This window comes from Hipposideros armiger, unplaced genomic scaffold (assembly GCF_001890085.2).
Source record: "Hipposideros armiger isolate ML-2016 unplaced genomic scaffold, ASM189008v1 scaffold_279, whole genome shotgun sequence".
Classification (NCBI taxonomy): domain Eukaryota; kingdom Metazoa; phylum Chordata; class Mammalia; order Chiroptera; family Hipposideridae; genus Hipposideros; species Hipposideros armiger.
Window position 1 is genome coordinate 1,670,587 of NW_017731629.1, and position 11,426 is coordinate 1,682,012.

At 45.0% G+C, this 11,426-nt stretch overlaps 1 protein-coding gene across 3 annotated transcripts in view; it reads right to left on the reverse strand.

Annotated features, from left to right (window-relative positions):
* GRIA1 (glutamate ionotropic receptor AMPA type subunit 1) overlaps nt 1-10,037 on the reverse strand; it is a 286,291-nt gene extending 276,254 nt beyond the window's left edge. For 2 of the 3 annotated variants that reach the window (XM_019657747.1, XM_019657746.1), the window contains exons 1-2: nt 9,551-10,037; nt 6,375-6,512 (exon numbers count right to left, since the gene is read on the reverse strand). In XM_019657747.1, the coding sequence (XP_019513292.1) occupies nt 6,375-6,512; nt 9,551-9,632 (220 nt within the window). In that variant the 5' untranslated portion in view covers nt 9,633-10,037. The remainder of the gene's footprint in view (nt 1-6,374; nt 6,513-9,550) is intronic. The other variant, XM_019657745.1, reaches the window with a different exon arrangement.
* Nucleotides 10,038-11,426: the final 1,389 nt, after the last annotated feature.

The following is an 11,426-nucleotide window of genomic DNA, read 5'->3' on the forward strand; positions in this document are numbered from 1 at the left end:
TGTGTGTGTGTGTGTGTGTGTGTGTGTGTGTGTGAGAGAGAGAGAGAGAGAGAGAGAGAGAGAAACTCTTCTTTATATCAGTTTTTTTATACCTATTTCTTCTGTAAGAACCTAAGCTCCTCAAGGGGAAAATCAATGCCTAATACATTTTATTTTCTTCTGTTCCTAGTGTAATGCCATATAAAGGCAAATGGATTTTATCTCTTACATTGACTTCAAGTGTGACTGATTTGTAGAAGCTGCCTAGAATGCTATGGAGAGAGGGAATTTAAGGCCATGTCGAGATTCAGTGGGAAAGAATTCTGTAATCAATGAATGCTGTCTGCCAGGGGATAGAAGGGGCAGTGATGGTCCCATATGCTCTACAGAGAGCAATACTAAAAGTGAATGAACAAATGCATGAATCTTATAGTTTCCCAAATGTCCTATTCTTTATCTTGAGCCTCTGAGAGGGGAACAGAAATCTCTCCCAGCTCAGCAGAAGTCTTCCAGCTAGTCAGAGGAGGTAATGTTCACACACACCTGTCTGTACGCAGAGTTATGATCATCCATATTAGAACAAGAACCAAGAGTCAACCACAGACACATGTTGAAGGGAGCATGTCTCAAGGTGAGGGCACAGGTAAAAATGGAGGAGCTGTGATTGGATTATATTATGACATCAACCAGAGAAATGCAGAAATGCAGACCTCTGAGGATGTAGTATGGATGGATGCAGGAACAAACCGCATGCTCCACCTTCCCCAAACGAACAGCTGCTGTAGTGGCTGAGGGGAGCGGAGGAGAAATATTGTGATTTTATCCACTTAAAATACCTTCCTTTCACTTCACTGCCCAAATCTGCTCCACCCCGTCAATGCTCGCTCCAGCTATATGTGTCTTCTTTATCCGCAGCCACATAGCTTCTGCCTCGGAAGGTTTAGCTCTTAATCCTAAACTTTCCTGTGGCACCTCTTGTGCTGGGCTTTAGTCCTGCTGTTTCACTTTCTTTGTGTGTCTATATAGTCATATGTCTTGAAAGGGTGAAAACTCATTGAGTTTAGGAAACCTCAAAGGTGGCTTCAAATCCTAGCTTAGGCTGTTATTCACAGCATAATATTTAGAAGGCATGTAACCTCTTTCAATCTCAGTCACATCATCTATAAAATGGGTATAATAACCTTTTGATTGCTATAAAACTTAAATAAGACAACCTATGTGAAGTATCTGGCACATAGTAGGTCTTCAAAACAACCCATGTTTACCCCACCCCAGCCCTCCATGCTTTTTATTACTCTACACAGACTAATTCTTTGAGAGCCCGCGTTACTCCTCTTTTCTGTCCTCAACTATTTGTTACAAATTGAAGATACTAATAGAATGAAATAACAAAATGACAGATGCCGAAGGATATAAATCAGGCATAAGCAGATCGGCCTGCTTACTGGTGTGGGCAAGCAACATGATTTTGTTACATTGGCCACACGTACAGTAGGGAGTGGCCTTTGGGAAACTTGAGTTTGTGCCTCATACTTAAAGTGGGCAGCACTTCTCAGCTCTGGACAATAGAAGCTGAGCAGAAATGTGGTTCCAGGGTTGCCTGGTGCCCTACTTTTTCTCAGAGAAGGTAGAAATCTGGATTTTATGCCGAATTTTGAAAATCACTGTGCAAGTCAAGTAAAACTAATCTGTGGGCTATTAGTTTGCAACTCTGAATGGGATGAAGGATGTTCAGGCAAGAGCTCGGCAGACATCTGCCTGTTGCCAACACCCAAAGTCTTGTTAGAAGGCCCTTGGGCTTCCTAAGTAGGTCCACGACAGAGGGAGGCCCACTCTAATTACACACACTCCCTTCCACCTGACTGCTGTGAGGCTCTCAGCATCTTTATTCTGTGTGGTACCGTGGCTCCTGGAGATGTTTGTTCATTTGTGTTAAAGGAATATCCCTGTGGCAGGTGTTCCCAGCAACACCTAACAATAGATATACGTGGTCTTTCTGGACAGCAGTTCGCATTCTGTTGGTAGAGTTGACCTATAAACACATAACACGGGCAACGTTGCAGGACACATCCACTGGGGTTCTGAAACTCAATGCTTTCAGGAGCCAGGCAGGTAAAGAAAAGGAGAGGTATGGGCTGCTTGGGAAGGGAGCCATCCAGATGGGACACGGCCAGCTCCATCTTAGCAAATTTGGGTTATGTAGAACTGGGATCTAGGATTGCCAGGTCTTTTGAAATTTTCAAAGAGAGCTAAGATGCCCAAATTTGGATGTGAAATTCCATGATTCTCGAACACTGTCCTAAAACTGGTTTGTGGGTGGCCCCATGGTGACCCCTTCTGTGGTAATTGATAAATGTTAAGCCATGAAGTGCCAGGGAGGTTAGAGCAGGGGGAGAACAGGTAAAATGTCCTCTTTACCTTTGCATATGCCATTCCCTCATCCCTTCCCAGCCCCCTCAGCTTGTCCTCCTGGAAAGCTTCTATTTATCATTGGAACTCAGTTCAACCATCACCCTCTCAATAGCCACCCCTACTCCTCAAGGCATCACTAACACTCCCTACAAATTGCTGCTATAACACACACACATTTTAAGTTTTTCTTTACAGGACAGTCAGCCTTACTAGGGATAAGGGCCTCCAGGGCAGGAAACATGTCTTCCTTTTGTCTGCATTTCTAGGGCCTAGCAGCATGCCTGGGTTTGGTAAAGGACCCAGAAATGCTTGCTAAGGGAATAGAAGCCTTTTCAGATTAAAGACTTTCTCAAAGTTTGATCCCCGTACTGAACTACTACAGAATCGCCATAGGGCCAGTTCTTGAATGTTCTGATTCAGGAAGTCTATAGAGTCTGCCCGTGAGTCTTGCTTTAAAGAAGCTCCCTGGGTGAATTTTGTGTGCACTGAAGTTGGAGGTCCCCTGGGCTACACTGTAACCCCCACAAGGAAAGAGGCTGTGCCTTCCTGGCTGGCCATTGCGTTCCTAGCACCTGGCACAGTGCTTGGCTTGAAGCAGACATTTGGCATGTATTCGCTGGATGAATGGATGGATGCATGAATGAAAAGGTACGAATTAAGTTGCATCAGTGCTCCTTAGACACTAATAGAAGGCCAATTAGTAATTCATCTGTCCCTGTATTTATACTCACCAGAAAGGCACCAGGATAAGCTGAGTAGCTGTTCAGCAACTACCATCTCTATGCACAGTCTCCCCAGCACCTGCCCCTGTAGGCTGGAAAGAGTGCTCAGAGGCGATCCCAAGGTATTTGGGTGGCTCATTGAATGACTTTATCCCTTAATGATGGCAGACAAGGAAAGTTAGAAAGACTGAATGCAAAGAAGACACAGAACTCTCATCTAGGCCAGTGGTATTGCCAGTACCCCTCTTCCATCGCTTCTGCATCCCTGCCCTGTAATTACTACTCTTTCTTTTGAATCCCCTGTTGCTAACACATTCTAGTAGTAATAGTTCCTGTTACACTTCTCCTTTCCTTTCTCCACCCTCTGGTGGAGGGATAATGAATAGCAAAATACACAGGAAAATATCAAATGACAGCCCAAATTATGAAAAAACAAAGATTTGGTTATTTTTTGGAGGTAAGATTTGGGCAGTTAATGTAAGATTACTACTAGGCAAAATTTCAAACCAGCACCTGAAATTAAATCTGAATAAGATGCTTTTCTTGTTTTTCCATAAGTGCTTAATTACCGTATCTTACCTAAAACCTCTCTGCTCCCTTTGACATTGTTTTTTTTTTACTCAATTCAAATTGGGACAGATGTACAGTTTCCCAGACCAATGGACCACATGAACATAGCCCCAGAGGGTTCTCTAGCCTCACACAGAAGTTAACAGAGAATCTCCCAGGCAGGTATTACAATGCCAGGTTACCACCCAAATTGCCCAGTACCCCCTCTGATCTTGGAGCTAAAAAGAAGAAACTAAAGGTCTAAGCACAAGATAATGTTATTGCTTCTCAGACAATTCCCTCAGCAGTGTCCCCCACCAGATTGTAAGCTACATTGAGCAAAGACCTCTTATCATCTGTTTTTCTAAAGTCCATCTCAGTTCACAACATTGAAGAAACATTTAAACAATAACCGGATTCACAGAACTCTATATACTGGTAGACGGCAGGAATCAAGTTCAGGGGCCCAAAGCCATTCATTTCAGGTTTACTAGCCACATGGATAATATTGCCTGTATCATATTTCAATCTCTCGATAAATGGCCAACAACCCTATTAAAGATCAAGTCTTGGGCTGTTAAGATAACAATACAGAAGCATCACCTTTTGCCTCAGAACATTTCCTCCTATTTTTGTCTTTTATTATCTTGTCCTGTCAGTCAACATCTTGACAGTAGGATAGCAGTTAACATCTCTTTCCACCAAGCTCTGCTGTAGACAGATCTCAGGAGTCTGAGTGAACACACTTGCCAGCCATTTAGTCTTCTTGATTCTCTAAGCACAAGTAATCCTTCTTGAGTGGTGGACCCTTGTGAGAGTATGACAAAACATATGGAGTCCCTCCCCAGGGAATAAATGAGCATATTCACACGCATGCAAAAGATTATGCATAATGTCAGGCCATTTTTAGATACATAGATGCCCACACACAAATCCATCCAAATACTCTACGCTAAGCCATATCGAAAGGAATAGGAGGTTATCTGATAACCAAATATCTACTCAATATTATTCTAGCTTTCCATGGAGTTGGTTTTACAGAACTACCACTTAACAATTAAATTTCAGCTCTTTTTTAAGGGTAGTGAGTAACACAGTAGACAAGATTTTCAATCTCAGCGTTACCAAAATGCACAATTGCTATTTTATTTGTTCAATGGGTCACTCCTGTGCAAAAAAATCACAGCTACAGTTTGAAGCACTGTAAGGTTTTCTTTTTAGATACTTTACTAGGCTACTGACTTACAAGACCCACAAAACTCCCTTTTGCTTCTTGGGTAATCTCAGTATAATTGATCAGGTTACCATGGGTTTGGTGTATCTATCACAGTGTCCTGGACCATGGATCTTAGGGTCACCATTTACTTTCTGGGTGACCTCGGGCAAGTTATGTAACCTGTTGCAGCCTTAGTTTCTTCATCTCTAAAAGATAACATAGTGCTCTGCAGGGCTCCTGTGAGGATTAAATGAACTACCACATGAAAAGCAATTAGTGCATTGCATAGGCCATAATAGATGCTTGATAAATGGTAATGAATGTTACTATAATGGTCTATAAAATACTTACAGTTCCTGACATACAGTAAGTCCTTAACAAATGAATTTGGTAATAATTATAATTATAATTCTTGGAATTTGTGTCTACATTATCTTATAAGTGGTCTTTGGGATAGGGAGAATTCTGAATTTCATTTTGAGCCTTTAAAGCACATTCAGTTCAAATCACTGAGAGCCCATCATGAGGAAGTATGGGAAAGAGATGAAGGAAATATGGTCTGTGACTTCTAACATCCACAGCTCAACAGAAGTCACCAAGTCCACAGTCACACAAAAAACCTATGGTAGCAATTTCATCCAGTTTCGAATTTTAAATGGTTCTTGCCCATTCAGCTCACACTTCCACATCATAATTTCCTACTTGAGCTTAATCCCTGGAGGGAAAATGTCTCCACTGATTACTTTTCATGTTTTCATCTATCATAAAATGGCAATCATGCAACTGCAGTTTCCTTTTCTGTCCTGGTTGTCAAAGAAACTGAGGACGGTATTTGTTGCCCCTGTTTTACAATGCATTCAATTCAGATATCAGAAATTTATCTCTCCCATCTCCTTCTTGAGGTGACCTCTGTTCTGTTTTAGGCTCAAAGGTCATCCTACATCTTCAGCCATCCATTATTTCAAGGCATTTTAGAAATAATCGAGGCACTGATTTTTGTAATAATTATTGGTCATTTTCCAAACCAGGAAACCAGATATACTACTTCTCACATGTCTTTTCTTCTCAAGCTACAGGGACATTTTGTCCTCTTACATTGTGGAAAGGAAAAGGCGTAAGCATTTGAAATCCCATTCTCTAAGTCAGAACCTTTAATTCGATGCCTCCCAGAAGTTTCCTATGTGTGAAACTTTCAGCTGAACCAGAAAACCTCGGCGGGGTAGCAGCAATGCTGCCAACCCAAGTGCCCACCGTGCTGGTATTTAAAGTTAGCTGACAGTGAAAAAAAACAAGCCCATTCTATGAAGCACTTCAGGGTCTAAAATACCAATTGATGGAATTACTCAAAAGGTCCTGGGCATTTTTCTTGGAGGGATTTCTCTTATGAAGACAAATGACAACTCAAGTCATTTTTGCAACACCACCACCTACCCACAGGCCCTCCTCTCATTGGTCGATCGCAGAAAGAAATCTCAGAAATAGAAGCAATTACTTACATCTATAGGTCATCTCAAAGCTGTCGCTGATGTTCACGATATCAATCTGGGGGAGAAGCTTTGGGGGTTCTGTGAGTTGCGACAAGGCAAATCTAAATGCGGCATGTTCCTGTGACTGCTGATTTGGAAATAATCCCCCTGTGAGAGAAGAAAATGCAACATGGTATTTGGGCGAGAGACAGGTTTCACTCCTCAGCAGCCCACCGTGGAAGGGCCCTTTGCTTCTCCCCACACCAAATACACTAGTTGTAGCCTTTAGTGGTGGGGATGCAAGTTCAAATAGACGAAACTGGACGCTGAGGCTTAAACTTCTGCAGAGGAGATTGTATGTGACAAGGGCCTCTAATATCTCTCACTCTGCCCAAATATTTGATTGCTCACCCCTCAACTCAGCTCAGTCAGAGACAGCAAGAGAACTGTGGCATTCCTCTAGCTTCTCCCTTGTGCAAGCAACCGAGCTGGCCCATGCTCTTGCATGCATGTAAACCCTCGCTGTGTCTGATTTTTCCTGTATTGAACCCATTTCTCACCACAGAGCCTTCAGGAAGTAGTGACAATAAACATTGTACAGTAAAACTAACTCTGGGACCCAGTGGGCTTCTCTGGAGCTAGCACCATTTACTTTGACACTTCAGGTCTTTGACCTGCCAAGACCTGTGTGTAATTTAACTCTCCTATCACCTCTCGGGTTTATTATTCATTTCCTCTGAAAACTCTTGATTTTCTGCCAAGAGTGTTCTGCTCCTTCTTCCACACTCATGATCCCAGCTACCTAGGAATGACTTGTTACATAAGGGGTTGCTGTGGTATGTCTTTGCATGGTAGATCCTTGGGCTTTAAAGACATGGGGACTTGAAAATGTCAAGAGCATACGAACATTCTATTCTAGTAAAAAGCAAAAAAAAGGTGCCTGTTGAGGCTCCTGCTCCAAGAAACATGAGTGTGTGGCTTACCTTTGTATTTACTATGGACACGTAAATGAATTCATATACATCCCTGTGAGCTAGCATCAGCTACTTCCAGGGGCTGAACTATAATGAATGTTTACATAGAAGTTTATCTCAGATCCGACAGGATAGCCCCAATATCATGCATTTCTAACTTCTTATACAGTGGGTAGGTGTTTGTTTTTAAGAACCAATAAATGGATGGTAAGGCTTTTCTTAGAGATTGTACAAGGAGAATCAAGTACTACCTGCGGCAATGGTATTTTTTAGCATTTGTTCTACAATTTAATGTTTCTACCATTTATTTGAAAAAAACAAAACTTTGGTTTATATCAGTTGAACAAGCAAGTTGGAGCTAAATCTGATGAAAACTCTGCAGAGGCACATGGGCAAACATATCATATACTCCCCTATGCATTTGCACCCATGACAATACATGCAAATGCTGTACACTTTGACATAGCGCAAGTCCAAACATTTCCAATCAGCAAAGTATGGGTGATGCATAAGTACCGACACAAACAGTGATATGCATAAGAGCAAGTGATCTACACATGTTCATATGCCTCCATTTTAAAGAGTAAAAAGAAAAACACTCTTCTTGATTCCGGTGCTCCCCCCTGTTCCCCCCCAGATGACCACACCCCAAACACTTCCTAGTCCACTTCCTCCACTCCTGCAATGAATGAAAGAGGGAGTGGGGATGAGGAGGTAGGCAGCTACAGGCTGGGCTACAAGGGAAGTGTCTCCGAGGTGAGACAGGAAGTTTTGTTTTCCGTGTAAGACACACACACACACACACACACACACACACACACAGAGGCACACTTCAGAATGTAGCTTAACAGGTGTCAGGAAACAAAGCAAGTTACTCCATGGCTCTTTCAACCACCCCTGGAGCCAGCCCACTGGAGAGGCCAGAAGAGACCAATACTGCAGCACATGAGCGCCCCACAAAATACCACCTGCACTGCATCCCCCCCACAAACACACACTCGCACAAAGGGCACAAACAACCAGTCATGGGAACTTTCCCTCGTGGAGCTAGGTCCCTACTGGGGGAGAAAAAACAGAGCTCGAACCAAGCAAGACACCTCCAACCAAAGCATGCTGGATTCCAGGTCACCAACAGCCCTGAGATGCTGGACACACCGAATTCCGGAGCCCTTGTGGACACATGTTGTTATTGGTGTAACCGCTCCTGTTTGTTTTGCTTTCACCCATCATTATTATTAGGAGGAGCGATGTCTGTCAGCTGGCCCGGGAATACAGGGAGGGTGGAGTGTCCCTTTAGAGAAACAACAACCAGGAGGGGGAAATGGGGAACAAAAAGGCATGCAGCATGTTGAAACGTGGCTCCAAGTTGAGAGTATGGAGCCCAGTGCCGGGTAAAGCGAAGAGGAGGGGAGGAACATGTGCATGTGTGTGTGTGTGTTTGTGTGTGTGTGAGAGAGGCAGGCGATGTCTGTCCATGGAAAATCTAAGAGGAGGGGGTGATGGGAGAGATGGAGAAAAGGAAGGCTGAGAAGTTCCAGGATCCCAGGAGTAGGGACCACCAGCCCCGCATGGCAGGCAGCAGAGAGAAGGCTAGAGGAGCCCAGAGCAAGAGGGGGAGCCTCCTTGACTGAGAGGGGAGCCTTTTGGCATTATTTCAGTGGCTGCAATAAACCCAGCATTCTTCACTCCTTATTTTAGACGGTCTCTTTAAAGAGACCTCCCCCAGCTCAGAAATCACTGCCTCTCAAAAATGTATATACATTTCTGATACACAAACACACACATAAATGCATACACCACACATATTTATATAAGTAAATGAATCAGGCACCATCTACCAAGCCACGGAGTTAACTACTTAAACACCCACCATCTCTTTCCTTGCTATGATTTTTTTTTTCGTCCAAAGCACCGGTTCCTCCATTTCACATGCTCATGCCTAGAATGTGAGTGGTGTGTGTGGACCTGTGTGCGTGTGTGCGTGTGTGTGTGTGTGTGTGTGTGTGTGCGCGCACACTTCCCTTCTGCTCCTCATCTGATCAAGGGAAGCCCCCTCCCTGTGCTGTGGCCCAAGTCTCCCATCACCACACAGCTTTGGATAGCCAAGCACAGCCCGTAGTGGGGGTGGGGGTGGGGGGGACACAAACCGACCCCCCCCCAACACACACACACACACAAAAAAAACCTGGCCAGACCCAGAAAGTCCCTCCCCAGGCTGCCCCTCTCACTCACCGATCTGGATGTTGTTGGGGAAATTGGCACCTACTACCGCGCCTAGGAAACCGGTGCAGAAGAAGGCAAAAATGTGCTGCATATTCCTTTTTGCATTGGCGAAAAGGAAGCCCAGGTCCAATCATAGATTTGCCGGTTCTCCCCCTTCCCTTTATTCCTCTCTCTGGGCTGCCTGTGCTTTTCCTCCTGCAGTTCCTTTCTTCCTTGCTTGCTTCCTTGCTTCCTTCTGCGAGGTTTGTCTGTTTCCCTTGGAATACGAGCACTTAAACTGCAGCGTTAACACCAACTGACAGCCCGATTAACTGAGCACGGAGCAGAGGAGCCGTCCTCATGCTAGCTGGAGCGCTTGCCCCCCTCTCCTCTCCTCTCCTCCTCGCGCAGCCTGCCTCTCCCTCCCTCCTCCTCACTCACACAGGCGGCAAGCGCTGTGCTCATACCCACCGAGCCAGCTCCCAGTGTCACTGCTGACCTCCTCTCCCTGTCACTCCCTGACTCGGAGTCCTCACCTTCTCCTCCTTGCTGTGTGCAAGGCGGATGGGTGGGTGGGTGAGTGAGGGGGTGTGCTACAGGGAGCTGGCTTCTAAAAGGGACAACCCCCCTGCTGTCCCCTTCACCCTCCCCCGCTTTTCTCAGCTCTCTGCCCCCTCCCCCAACCCCCAGCCAGGCAGATGCTCCTGGGAATGTGGGTTCAGCTGCAAGTCAGTAGGTGGCAGGGGGTCCCCACAATTGTCCTCCATCCACTGGCTGCTTGATCTAGGTCACTTTTTCTAGGAGCGAACCGGCTGTGCTGGATTTATCTCCTGCACTCCACTGGCCCAATTATTCCTACAACTAATTCCTGAGGGGAAGACCCTAGAAATCCCTCCTAGGAGCTTTAAAGGAGAAAACAAGTTTCCCCCTCCTAATGGGAGGAATGAGAGGAAGACACTCCTGAGGGTCTGGAATGATTGGCAGGTGCCTTGACTTGGACATTTGGAAGTCCCCAACTGCCTTTATAAGCGGAATGGGTGGTCTCTGAAATCCTAGGCACTGAAAATGGGCCCCCTTTCCCGTGTCTCTGCATCCCACGGGAGACTGGAGTATCAGAACGTGTGGGTGTGCAATGAAGGCGAAGGATACTTCCACAGAGGATGACATGAGTCATTTTGCAGGGATTCTAGTGAGAGGACTAGGGCTTCTTTCTGTTGTCTCTGAACGCTGGTCATTCTACTGTAAACTGGAAAGCCACAGACCCTCCTGGACAGGGGCCTCCACTGAAACCACCTGCAGAGAGAGCCATTGTGTTCAGGGACATAGTGTGGGTTGCAAAGTGCCAGTCACTGACAGTCACAGAGCACTTTACAGTTTCTAAAGCCACTTCACAGCATCACCCCGCTGTCTCCTCATGCCAGCCCTGTGACACAGCCTGGACCCATGAAAAAAACTGAGGCTCCTGGGATTAAATCATGAAGACATGATGGAGTCGAGACCCTTGTCTCGACCAAAACATGATCCAACCTATGGACTCAAATGCTCTGGGCATTACCAATTGACTCACTCACAGCCCTGGTCAGAACTTCCACCAGACAAATGATAACCCAGGACAGGAAAGCCCACCTTTCCTCAGGTAGAAAGAGGGAGAACAGATCCGATTTTGCTAGGCCATTTTATCTAAAAGCTCCTCACTTCCTTCACCAAGATTGCATAATCACACACATTTGCAGGACGAATTTAAGGGCTGGAATTTGCAAGAAATTCTGACCATGTTCGATGGAGCCCCTAAACAAGGACCAACTTAGAGGTCAGATGCTTTGTAATTTCCTGTGCACTTTTCACATGTATCAATCAGCTCAAGTGATCTTTAAAGCTAATGTTTATTCATTGAATTACCATGTGC